The sequence below is a fragment of the Populus nigra genome, chromosome 11 (genome assembly GCF_951802175.1).
Source record: "Populus nigra chromosome 11, ddPopNigr1.1, whole genome shotgun sequence".
NCBI classification, from domain to species: domain Eukaryota; kingdom Viridiplantae; phylum Streptophyta; class Magnoliopsida; order Malpighiales; family Salicaceae; genus Populus; species Populus nigra.
The window spans coordinates 3,634,111-3,647,516 of NC_084862.1; the positions used below are offsets into that span (position 1 = coordinate 3,634,111).

The window sequence follows — 13,406 nt, forward strand, 5'->3', positions numbered from 1 at the left end:
ATGGCAAACTCACCAAACTCCAAATGCAGCTGAAGATGCATCCATGGGTCTCTCCAGGAGATGATTTTATATATCTGAAGTTTATTTTGGTCTATGTAATGACAAATTCAACAGTACGAAGAAGCAACTCTAATAAAAAAGCAGGGAGAGTGGCTGAGAAGCATTTAAGAGTTGCAAATTTCTATTGATTATTTTTTAAAATATTTTTTATTAGATTGTTTATTTTTAATAGCATGTATGGGGTATTTCAAGTATGGTTAAAATTGTTTTTTATTTAAAAAAATTAAAATAATATTTTTTATTTTTTAAAATTATTTTTGATAGCAGCGTATTAAAATGATACCAAAACAGTAAAAAATATATTAATTTAAAATAAAAAAATTTAATTTTTTTTAAAATATTTTTTAAACATAAAAACAGTCAAAATTTTAAATTGGTGTTGCGGAGAAACCAGCCCAATCCACGATACTAAACGGGCCTGAAGGACGAACACGGGTCACGTTCTTTGATGAATTGGTAGTGTATATCTCCTTTATCAATCTTCTCTTAACATATGAGAAGAGACAAGTCCGGAAAATGAAGAGAAAACAAGAGGACTTGTGAACAAGAATGCAGATATAAATAACAGAGTCCAGGCAGGAACAGGTTTGAACTTATGGAGATTAAGGTATATGAGGTAGCAAAAGGGAGTCAGTCTTCATGTTCGTATTAGGTGGATAGTTATCATTTGGCTTAGAGAAGCAGCTGCTAGCTAATTACTAGCTACCCATGACAATTTCTCATCTTTCAAATATTTCATCTGGCACCGAAAGAAGCAGTGCCGCTGCTCCTCTAATTGAAGCGGGAGATGACAGTGTTAATGGCTCCGTCGACTACAAAGGCAACCCAGTTCACCGATCCACCTCAGGTGGCTGGAGATCAGCCTCTTTCATCATAGGTACGTCCGTGTATCAAGAATTTCATCATATGAGCTGAAGCTTCTGATGAAACTTGGTAATTGAATTTTGCAGTTCTTGTGTGTTTGTGTAGCTGTGGAAGTTGCAGAGAGGTTTGCATATTATGGGATATCTTCGAACCTTATAACGTACTTGACGGGTCCTCTTGGTCAGTCCACGGCCAGTGCCGCCGCCAATGTGAATACCTGGTCCGGCACGGCCACGTTGCTGCCTCTTTTAGGAGCCTTTGTTGCCGACTCTTTTCTTGGCCGTTACCGGACTATTATTGCCGCTTCTCTCATCTACATCTTGGTTAGCCTCCTCCCTCTCATCTCTCCTATTTTTTCACCACCAATGATTTTTTTATTATTTATTTTTTAAATTATTTACTTGCTCTCGTGATGAAATCTGACCATTGATTCACATATATTTCATCGAACAGTATAAATTTTATTCGATTGATCAACTTACTGTACACCTCTACCTTAACACACTTGTTAAGAAGACACAATTTTATGGAGTCGTGCGTTCGATTTGCTTGTTCTGGGATAATCAGGTGGCGTGTGGAACTGTATTCTAAATATTATTTTATAAAAATTTAATTATTTTAAATTAATTTTTTAATAATTTTAGATATTTTAATATATTTATATTAAAAATAATTTTTTAAAAATATATTAAAAAATAACAACTACAATACTCATAAATATCTATTATTATTATTAACGTGGATGTACAGGTTAATTTGTGTGTATCTTGATTAATTTTACAGATCTTAAAGTTAATGATTATATAAATTTTTAATAACTATACTAATATTTAAAGAACAAATATCAAACCTAATCAGGTAAATTATCTTCATCAAAATAGCCTTGTAAAATTAATATGATTACATGATTGTAGCGGACATTATTACAAGCATGTGACAGGTTACCTACCTTGGGACCACGAGATTGATCATTTTTAAAAATGTAATATTTTAATTCCTTTGTTTATGTACATTTGATCATTTTTAAAATTCATGATCAAATAAATAATTTGATTGAATATCTCGGAAAGTTGTTAACTTGGAGGTTATTAAACCTAGTCACCTTCGTTACCATTAATTAAAAATAAAATTGTTTCAAGATTACTTTAAAAAATATAAAAAAATCTATTTTTATTTTTAAAATAAGAAGTAATATTTTATTTAATCATGAATGGACTCGTTGAATAAAACAAATCAAATCAAATCAATTTTATATTATTTTTGTTTAAAATAAATGTGGTTAAACTTATATGTGGATTACTTGAGACTTTGGAAAGGACATCGACGTCCTTTCCCTTTTCTTTTCCAACAGCGGATACCGGTCGGTTCTGGTCGGGTGACAATCATAAATCAGGATTGTTCATAAAAACTAATCCGGAATTTGTTGCGGGCAAAAAGATACTTAGAAACGGCTAAAAGCTATACCATTACAAGATATTGGTTTTTTTGCTGTGGTATTTCTTAATGAAGTTAAAAACATTATATGTTATATATATTATATATCTAACAAAAGTTTAATGTTGTGGAGGAGTTATAAAAGATCACTAGCTTTTACTTTAGATTATAATAATAATTTTACTTTTAATTTTTTATCTTTTCACGAGTGAATAAATATTTCTTTAACTTTTTTTCTCAAAAGTATTCGAGTTTTTTCAATTTTTAAGTGCAGTCAAATAATGTTTTTAGCCTCAGAAAAGATAAAAAAAAAAACTTTGCTTTTAGGAGTATTTTGTGCAATTAAGAGGAACATAGGAGACTTTTTAGTATTTTCATGATATATTTGTTATTTTTTAATCGAAAAGCTACGGGCGCGTGTTCCTCACGTTCCTGCGAGTGGACGACACCCGTGCCATTTAGAAGGCGTGTATGACGCTTCCTGGTGATCAAATCTGGCCATCCACCGTCTAACTAGACATGCAGTTGTGCCCTTTTTCATATGGTGTGGTGCATGTAGAAAAATAATGGTTGGATTGCTGCCGATGATCGATTGCTTATGTTTTTTCTTTTTTTTTTCTTTTTTGACAACTAAAGTGCACAATTATTCTCTTTGTTTATTGTTTGTCAAATTAGACATGTTTACTATACCGAAGACGCTTGTGTCTGGCATGGTTGCAAAACTCAAACACCTTGAGTTTGGCATGGTTGCCAAACCAACATACCTTAGGTCTGGCATGGTTTGCCAGACCCAAGCGCCTGGACTTGGCAACTATGTCAAACCTGCTCGTCTAGGTCTGTCAGACCTATGTTTGGGTTAAAAAATTTAATTTTTTTCAAAAGCATGATCGGATTGCAAAAACAAGTACGGCTCATTCAAGCAAGATTTTTCATTCATATGTAGTAGAACTTAGCTGCAAACTTCTTTTTTGTTTATGCAACTTATTTTATAAATTTGTTATATTCGAAGAGGAAAGAATGAAAAAACATATTGAGGTCTAAGTGATTTATTTCAAATCTTCAAAAATAAACTTTTTTTTATATGTATTATAGATGCAAATATTAATTTTATGTTTCCATCCAAGTGTTGAGCAGTTTTTAAAAGGGTTCATGCTTTTTTAAATTTAAGATGTTGTTGCATGATTTAATTGTTAAAGTTTGTTACATTGAGAGTTTATTCTATATTATAACTATTAGTATATATAAAAATTTAAAATATATGATTATAAGAGAAAACTTTTGAATTGATTAATTATGTTGTAAGAAAAGAAAATACCGTACATATAAAAGACTTAGTATCCTTTTAACTATTTTAATTTTTGCAAATTTGTAGATAATTTCTTCACTAAAATTAGAGATTAATAAAAAAAAATTGAATGAATTTTAAGGATGCATGTGATTAATGTCCCGAAATAGAAGAAAAAAAAATATAAAAAAGATAAAAATATATTTGATTAAAAAAACAAAGATGAAAATACAAAATAAATATGTTTTTAGAACAATTATAAGTGAATTTCTATACTTAAAAAAAAATACATGAATCTAGTATGGTTATCAAGTCCAGGACAGGCGGTTCTAACATGTGATGATTTTTAGCTAAAATATAAGCTTCACACACAAAGTCAGAGATTAAAAATAATTTCGGAAATAAATGTTTTTATTGACAACCCAATTCCATAGTAGACAAACACTTGTTGAAGTAGATGTCATCGATGTAATATAGCCCCTCTCTCTTAGCACCACACCCACCAATCTTTTTGCTGCTGATATCCTGAAAAAAACAAGAGCATGGATACATTAATACTATAAAACTTAATTCCTTTGCCGATGCATTGAAAGAAGATTATTGAATAGAAAAGGAACTAATAATGTTTGGTCTGGTGATAAAGTAGCAGTTAAAGCAACAGTTCCAGATCTAGCGACCAGCATAGAAACACTGTTGACATTGTTAACATGAGAACAAAGAGGTGGTTTTGGAAATGAGTTTGTATAAAGAATATCACTTCTGACATGGTAGTATATATCATCCAATCTTGACAAGAATATACACACACATTTTCTTTATCAATCTCCTTCTTTCGTGTTCTACGATCATTTTCTTCATCAATCTTGACAAGAATATAGATCCATATTGTGTTGCTGAGTTTATTGACTCAATCATATTGATAAAAGATAGTCAAATCAGAGAAATACAGTAGTAATGCGACAACAAATGGCATGAAGATTATAGTTCTACAAACAAGCAACAGTGCAATGAAACAATAGTGAGGATAACAGAAAATTCAGCTAGAACAGCAGCGAAAACAATAGCAAAACATTGGCAAAAAAAAAAAAAAAGCAATATCATAGCAAAATAAAAGTAAAAATTGTAACAAAAGACGGCAATAAAAGGCTGAAACAACAACAGTAAAAGAGTGTTTATGTAATTCAAGTTAGCAAAAGTCTTGTAAGGATAAAAGCCAGCAAACAATCTGGACGACAGGAGCAGCAGCAAGACAAAGGTAACAGGTTCTTTACAGCTCTGATACGGTGTTAAAGCTGATGCATTCTTACTTAAGAGTAAACGCAGGGAATATTCGTTGTAATGTCGTATCATCACTAATGTTCCAATACTAATGATCTTCCACTTGCGTTGCATGATTCACAGGGACTAGGCTTGTTGACATTAGCAGCCACGCTAACATCTGACAGTGTTCATGACTTTCAAAACATCAAAGATGCCATGTTAAGTGCTCCTTCTCAGTTTCAAGTAACATTGTTCTTCTTCTCTATATATCTAGTAGCATTTGGTCAAGGTGGGCACAAGCCCTGTGCTCTGGCATTTGGAGCTGATCAATTTGATGGACAGAATCCAAAGGAGAGTAAAGCTAAAAGCTCATTTTTCAATTGGTCTTACTTTTACTCATCAGTTGGTATTAACTTAACTCTCGTCGTGATGGTCTACATCCAAGATAACCTCAGTTGGGCCCTTGGATTTGGAATCCCTTGTATCGTGATGACGACGGCCCTGCTTATTCTCTTGCTTGGAAGCAGAACTTACAGGTATAGTGTCAATGGGAATGAGAAAAATCCATTTATGAGAATTGGTCGGGTGATTCATAGAGCAATTAGAAACCGACACACAACTCCTCCTTCAGCTATGCCTGGTGAAGAGGATGCTTGCCAGCGGCATCAAAGTCACGAGCAATTCAAGTAAGAAAAATAACCTTGTTCGTTTTTTAAGAATTGAAATGAAGTGGAGGTGACATAACTTCAGCAAAAAGGAAGCATTTACATTAAGATGAAGAGGATTTGTTACTGATTTTTTGGTTCATAGAAAATTTATTAAATGAAACAACTCTTCAATACTCCTCTTGATTAAAGTCTCTTTTAAGTTCTAACACAGCAGCTTCTGTTGTGGAAGGTTCCTCAACAAAGCGTTGCTTGCACCAGATGGTTCATTGGTAGATCAAAATGTGTGCAGTGTCAGCGATGTAGAAGACACAAAAGCGTTGTTGAAACTTGTCCCAATATGGATCACAAGTTTGGCTTATGCAACTGTGTTTGCACAGACCACAACTTTCTTCACAAAGCAAGGAGCTACGCTGGACAGAACAATTGTCTCAGGCTTCAAAATTCCAGCTGCTTCACTTCAAATCTTCATTGGGTTTGCCATCATTCTGTTTATCCCAGTATACGACCGCATTGTTGTCCCTATAGCACGAGGTCTAACCCGGAAACCTTCTGGCATTACAATGCTTCAAAGAATTGGAACAGGAATGGTTTTCTCAGCAATTTCCATGGTAACTGCAGCTCTTGTTGAAATGAAAAGACTTGAAACTGCCAAAGAGCATGGGCTGGTTGATCTTCCAAATGTGACAGTTCCGATGAGTATTTGGTGGTTGGTTCCTCAGTATATCCTATGCGGTATTGCTGATGTGCTCACCATTGTTGGACTTCAAGAGTTTTGCTATGATCAGGTCCCAAAGGAACTAAGGAGTCTGGGTATCTCACTCTACCTCAGTGTCCTAGGAGTAGGAAACTTTTTAAGTAGCTTACTTGTCTCTGTCATTGATGAAGCAACAATTGGAGATGGTCAGGAGAGCTGGTTCGCCAACAATCTCAACAGGGCACACCTTGATTATTTCTACTGGCTGCTTGCTGGTGTTAGTGCAGTGGGATTCATAGCCTACTTGTATTTTGCAAGATCATACATTTATAGCAGGGGAAACACAATTTAGATTTATTCTTTTACCGTTATTGCCAAACAGTTTCAAGAAGTGCTTTTTATGTACAATTATATTATTTCCTTCTTGCTATTTATAGTTAATTAAATTTTCCCCTCTTAATGTATAAAATCTCTTTCCCATAATTTTTCTAATTTTTTCATTCTTTAATTTATTTCTCTTTTTCTCATTTACATGTTTTCCCCTATTATTTTTTTAGTTTCTTCTTCTCTCTTTCTTCCCAATTCACTCCAAATAAATTATTTAAAGGAATAAAACTAAAATGAAATATTATTTAAAGGAATAAAACTCTGAATATAATCTCAATTATTTTATTATAATTGATTTTAAGCAACTAAAAAAAAAGAGTTGTATAAAAAAATCCAGGTACCTAGACCGATCAGACCAACAAAAAGAAAGCCGGGCGGTACAATAAAACCTTAATACTATTAAGCATAAATGAAAAATATATAACTTAATGAGTTTGAGTTTCTTCAAAGTTATGAAAAATTTATATAATTGTTAATTTTAAAATTTATAAAATTAATTAAAATAAATATAAATTAATCCAGATATCCATATTAATAAAAAAAAATTAAATTCGAAGGCCAGAAGAAAATATTTATGATTTTGAGGAAGGAAATGGAGAGTCTGGTTTTAACAAAATGAAACCTAATTATCCTTTTCTCCATGAAATGAAAAGGGAAGAGGAAAAGGTCACTGTAATGCGCACTTATGCAAGTAGTAAAACGCCATTGACAGAGACTTGAGAACCCAACTAAACGAAGAAAACGACGTGCGTGAGCTTACTGAAAAGCATACGAATATAGAATGTCGGCAAACACAAGCAAATGAAAGTGTCAAAACTCTATATGGAGATGGTAAAAGGGGAATACAAGGCCTGCTTGCTGCTGCATCGAGAGTATGGATACAGACCACAAATGGCCACCGAAACTCCGTTCAGATGGCACCACAGGCCGGCCGTTTTGTCCATCCAAATCCAGTGGATGGAAATCCGCTGGTTTTTCATCGTGGGTAACTTTACAATATTGACTGACATATAATATGATTCTGATGTTTACTGTGTGACTGATTTCATCAGTCAATTAAAGCAGCTGACTTCAGACAATCTATGGGTGCCTTTTGAGTTGGTTTTTTCTTTTCTTTTTCCTTTTCAGTAAAAAGGTTGTTCGCAATTGAGTTTCAGATAATTTTTTTAAAAAAAATTGATTTTTTTTTTAAAATTATTATTTTGTTTTGATGAGCTGGTATTAAAAATTATTTTAATATATTTTAAAATAAAAAATATTTTAAAAAATAATTATTACCACAATTTTTATATCTATAATACAAATTTTCAATTTTCAATATATTTTTATCTCTAAGTCCTTTGAAAGAGAAAGGAAAGAATTTGAATATTGGTGTGTCCTTTTGTCGTAAAGAGGGCTGATAATTAATTATTTGAGGGTTGACTTTTAAGTAAGTGAGACTTGTGGGGGGAGGGTAAGTTTGTTGTCCGAGTTTGACATTGAATTCCGACAAGTTAATTTGAAAAGAAATAAGATGTAAAATATGATTATAAGAAGTCAAATTCAATAATAATAAAAAAAAAAGTATTCATATTTAATTTTAACCCAGTCAAAAAATTTTTACTGCATGACAATCAAAATTTCTTGATTTAATTTTAACCCAATCGAAATTTTTTTACCCATAATTTTGATAACCATTACATAATAAATAAAGAAAAATGTTTTTTAAATTGATGCGCCAACATATAAATTATAAAATGCGAGTCTTATGAGCCTTAATTAATTAATTAGCCCTCATGAAGAAGGAAAAAGCGGGGAGGACAGTAATAAGGAAGCACTATATGCATATTAGTATTTTAAGAAATTCGTTTTGGTAGCGGGAATAAAAACAGGAGGAAAAGAAAAAAGAAATCTTATTTTTTTAAAATAGCATTTTTTTTATAAACAAATTTGACAAAAATAGCATAAATTTAGTTTTTTTTAGAAATAGTAAGGTGTAATGGGTTAAGATATTGAAAATAACACAACCTATTTGATCCTAATAGTGCAATTTTGTTTTTAATAACACAAGTTTATCTAGTTTTTTGATTAATTTGATTCGGTTTAACTTTGTTCAAACCTACTAATTTTAATATATATATATATATATAAAAAGATCACGTTTACATTTATTCTACCCTTTAATCTTAGAACATGTTTAGAAGTGTGATTATAAATACTTTTAAAGTGATTTTTATTTTGAAATGAATTAAAAGAATATATTTTTTTATTTTTTTAAAATTATTTTTGATATTAGTGTATTAAAATGATTTGATAATAGTATAAAAATATTACTTTAAAATAAAAAAATTAAAAATATTTTTAACACATAAAAATAAAATTAGTTATTTATTTTGAAGTATGTTTGTTTTTAAATTTTTTAGACATGCTATTTAAAAGAAAAACACCAAATTTATTGGGACGTACAATGGTAGGTCCCAATTTGCAATTATGGAAACTTAGAAAATGGCAGCTCATGGAGACTAAGAAACAAATGGCAGCAAGATTGGGTCAACTGGCAGTTTTTTTATCAGGTAAATAGTTATCATCTGGCTTGCTTATAAGCAGCTAGCTAACTAGCTGACAATTTACTATACCTTATCTCTCAAATATTTACTCGGACACAGGGAGTAATAGCATGCACTCCTACCCGTGTAATGGAAGCAGCAGAAGGCACTGTTAATGGCTCCGTCGACTACAAAGGCAACCCAGTTCACCGATCCACCTCAGGTGGCTGGAGATCGGCCTCTTTCATCATAGGTACGTCCGTGTTTCAAGAATTTCGTCATATGAGCTGAAGCTTCTGATGAAACTTGGTAATTGAATTTTGCAGTTCTTGTGTGTTTGTGTAGCTGTGGAAGTTGCAGAGAGGTTTGCATATTATGGGATATCTTCGAACCTTATAACGTACTTGACGGGTCCTCTTGGTCAGTCCACGGCCAGTGCCGCCGCCAATGTGAATACCTGGTCCGGCACGGCCACGTTGCTGCCTCTTTTAGGAGCCTTTGTGGCCGACTCTTTTCTTGGCCGTTACCGGACTATTATTGCCGCTTCTCTCATCTACATCTTGGTCAGCCTCCTCACTCTCATCTCTCCTATTTTTTTACCATAGGTTACTTTTCTTAATCCCAGAAGACAATATTAGGACATGATTGGTCATATTTACAGCGAGTTCGAATCAACCGATATAATTTTATTCATATCAAATAACCAGCGGTTAATTTATTTTCATTTATGGAGGTTTGAACGAGAGGTTAGTTGCTTTCACGATGGTAATTTTAGATTAAATTTTGATATATGAAGAATTTTGAGACATTTATTTGCGGATACAGAATTCTTAATCATTCTTTGGCTGTACAAATCTATACATAGCAGGGAAATCATGCAGCAAGAAAAGACAATCTTGCACATAATTTCTCTCATAAATCTTGTTAAGATTATATACTAATAATAAAAACACAATTATATCTAAATTAGATAACAAATAAACTATGTTAGGCAATGATCTAATGGTAGAATCTCTGCAATATCTTCAACAATATCTACAGTATAACTGCATTATCTTCAATAATATATTTAAAATTGTATTTAATTAGTATTTCATAATAGAAAATATATATTTTAAAAAATAAAAATGTGTTTGCTTAATTAAAAAGACAGAGATAATTACATAAAATAAATTAAGTTTATATTATTTTAAAATAAAAATATAAAAAATATATTCTTTCTATATTATTTGTTTAGTATTTCCTGTTACAAATAACTGTAATAGTTGATACATAGTAGATTTTGGTGTTGTTTGGTATTGCCTTTTAAATGATGTCTTAAAAAGAAATAATTTTTTTTATTTAGAATTAGTTTTTTTAATGTTGAAATTATTTTAATGTACTGATTTTAAAATATTTTAAAAAAATTTAAATTGTTTTTATTTTAATATATTTTTAAATAAATAATAATTTAAAAAACAATTATTCCATACTTTCAAACACCAATCACGCTAGAGTTGAACTCGTTAGACGCATTTAATGAGTCATATGACTTCTTCACATTTTGTGAGGACATGTATTATGTAACAAACCAGCTGGACCTTATCCAATCTCATGACTTGCATGCTCATATTTTCAATTATCTAGTTTATGTATATTTGACCGTTACTAATTTAAAATTGATTAAAACAATTTGATTATTTAACCTAGCATCCCTCTAGTTTCATTCAAGTTGAAACTAAATATTTAAATAATTATATGAAATATCTTGTATAATTATTCATTACTAGAAATTTACTTAATACCAACAACATTACCGACAGAATAATTCTATCAGTAATTTATTATTAAATTTATCAACAAAATCTTTTTTGTCTATAATTTAATTGATATGTACCGACAGAATCTTGTAATGGTTGAATGATATGACTATTTTTCAAAACTTGATAAGAAATCTTGTTATAATAGTTATTTTTTAAATTGTTTTTTAATTAAAAATAAATTGAAATAATATTTTATTTTATTTTTGACATCAACATATTAAAATAATATAAAAATATAAAAAATATTACTTTAAAATAAAAAAATAAATCTTTTAAATATTTTTTTAAAATACTATAATCCAGGTGATAATATGCCAGTGGATTTTCCATGCGTGTGATTCGTGTCTTCTGTCCATAAATAGGTAAATGACATGATGGGCGTCCACTTCTCTTATTCTCTCTCTTTTTTTTGGGCCGAGTAGACAGCGGAGTGACATGTCGTCATGGATGAGAATTTCATTCGATACGACCCGTAGGGTTTGAGATATCTCATTCCAATTAGATTTTATTTTTATTTGATTTAATAAATAAATTAGATGAAATTTAGGTCTTGTATCATTTGGATCTGATTTAATAAATAATCGGACTCAATATTTCTATTATTTTTTTTAATAAAAAATATATAGTTATTATGAAGCTTATAAACCAAGAAGGAGCTAAAATTATACTTAAAAGTTAAGATAAAATAAAGAATAGAAAATGTAAAATATTCTATTTTAAAAAATAAAACAATGGAAAAAAAAATAAATCGAATAAATTCAAGGACATGTTCATTTTATGCATGGTCGTCTTATAACTGTTAAGTTCCTATACTAATCATAATCCACCTGAATTGGGTGACTCACAGGGACTGGGCTTGTTGACACTTGCAGCCAAGCTAACATCTGTTAACCTTCATGGCTGTCGAAGCACCAAGGATGCTAGGTTATGTGCTCCTCCTCGGTTTCAAGTAATACTGTTCTTCTTCTCTGTATATCTAGTAGCAGTTGGTCAAGGCGGGCACAAGCCATGCGTTCAGGCATTCGGAGGTGATCAGTTTGATGGGCAAGATCCGAAGGAGAGTAAAGCCAAGAGCTCGTTTTTCAATTGGTGGTATTTCGCCATATCAGTTGGCATCACCGTAACACTCATCGTGCTGGTCTACATCCAAGATAACCTCAGCTGGGCCCTGGGATTTGGAATCCCTTGTATTGTGTTGGTAGCTGCCCTGCTTGTTTTCTTGCTTGGAAGCAGAACTTACAGGTATAGTGCCAAAGAGAACGGGAAAAATCCATTCATGAGAATTGGCCGAGTGATTGTTAGAGCGATTAGGAACCGGCACAACACTCCTTCGGCTATGCCTAGTGAAGAGGATGCTTGCCTGTGGGATCAATGTTCGGAACAATTCAAGTAAGAGGAATAAGTTTTTCTTTAATGACTAGAAAATGTATTGACTAGAACAAGCATTCAGCACCTCTCCATTTAAAGGCTGTTATGAATTCTAACACAGCTAGCTTCTCCTATTTTAAAGGTTCCTCAACAAAGCGTTGCTTGCACCAGATGGTTCATTGGTAGATCAAAATGAGTGCAGTGTCAATGATGTAGAAGACACAAAAGCGTTGCTGAAACTTGTCCCAATATGGATCACAAGTTTGGCTTATGCAATTGCGTTTGCACAGACCTCAACTTTCTTCACAAAGCAAGGGGCTACGCTGGACAGAAAAATTGCCTCAGGCTTCAAAATTCCAGCTGCTTCACTTCAAACCTTCATTGGGTTTGCCATCATGATCTTTATTCCAGTGTACGACCGCATTGTTGTCCCTATATCACGAGGTCTAACCCGGAAACCTTCTGGCATCACAATGCTTCAAAGAATTGGAACAGGAATGGTTTTCTCTGCGATTTCCATGGTAACTGCAGCTCTTGTTGAAATGAAGAGACTTGAAACCGCCAAAGATCATGGGCTGGTGGACCTTCCAAAAGTGACAGTCCCAATGAGTATTTGGTGGTTGGTTCCTCAGTATATCCTATGCGGTGTTGCTGATGTGCTCACCATTGTTGGACTTCAAGAATTTTGCTATGATCAGGTCCCAAAGGAACTAAGGAGTCTGGGTATCGCACTCTACCTCAGTATCTTTGGAATAGGAAGCTTTTTAAGCACCTTTCTTATCTCTACCATCAATAAAGCAACAAGTGGAGATGGTCAAGAGAGCTGGTTCGCTAACAATCTCAACAGGGCGCACCTTGATTATTTCTATTGGCTGCTAGCTGGTCTCAGTGCTTTGGGATTCTCTGCCTACTTGTATTTTGCTAGATCATACATTTATAACAGGGAAAGAGCAATTTAGATTTATTCTCTCGCCGTTACTGCCAATCGGTAAACAAAAAGAGATTTCGAAAAGATCATTATTATTTAAAGGGAAAAGAAAGAATTGAAGATTCATCTGA

At 32.4% G+C, this 13,406-nt stretch overlaps 2 protein-coding genes across 2 annotated transcripts; both read left to right on the forward strand.

The window, feature by feature from the left end:
* Positions 1–539: 539 nt before the first annotated feature.
* On the forward strand, positions 540–6,748 carry LOC133668549 (protein NRT1/ PTR FAMILY 5.10-like). Its single transcript, XM_062088469.1, has 4 exons — positions 540–937; positions 1,030–1,247; positions 5,045–5,589; positions 5,801–6,748. The coding sequence occupies exons 1-4, from the start codon at positions 769–771 to the stop codon at positions 6,615–6,617; spliced, it is 1,749 nt and encodes a 582-aa protein (XP_061944453.1). The 5' UTR covers positions 540–768; the 3' UTR covers positions 6,618–6,748.
* A 2,434-nt stretch (positions 6,749–9,182) lies between these two features.
* On the forward strand, positions 9,183–13,406 carry LOC133668550 (protein NRT1/ PTR FAMILY 5.10-like). Its single transcript, XM_062088470.1, has 4 exons — positions 9,183–9,430; positions 9,523–9,740; positions 11,827–12,368; positions 12,490–13,406. The coding sequence occupies exons 1-4, from the start codon at positions 9,328–9,330 to the stop codon at positions 13,304–13,306; spliced, it is 1,680 nt and encodes a 559-aa protein (XP_061944454.1). The 5' UTR covers positions 9,183–9,327; the 3' UTR covers positions 13,307–13,406.

Bases quoted from the DNA above. Each gene is read 5' to 3' on its own strand.
- LOC133668550 (XM_062088470.1), top strand. From the start codon at position 9,328: ATGGAAGCAGCAGAAGGCACTGTTAATGGCTCCGTCGACTACAAAGGC. The intron at 9,741-11,826 runs GTCAGCCTCCTC...GGTGACTCACAG, and splicing joins CTTCTCTCATCTACATCTTG to GGACTGGGCTTGTTGACACT. The intron at 12,369-12,489 runs GTAAGAGGAATA...CCTATTTTAAAG, and splicing joins CAATGTTCGGAACAATTCAA to GTTCCTCAACAAAGCGTTGC.
- LOC133668549 (XM_062088469.1), top strand. From the start codon at position 769: ATGACAATTTCTCATCTTTCAAATATTTCATCTGGCACCGAAAGAAGC. The intron at 1,248-5,044 runs GTTAGCCTCCTC...CATGATTCACAG, and splicing joins CTTCTCTCATCTACATCTTG to GGACTAGGCTTGTTGACATT. The intron at 5,590-5,800 runs GTAAGAAAAATA...CTGTTGTGGAAG, and splicing joins CAAAGTCACGAGCAATTCAA to GTTCCTCAACAAAGCGTTGC.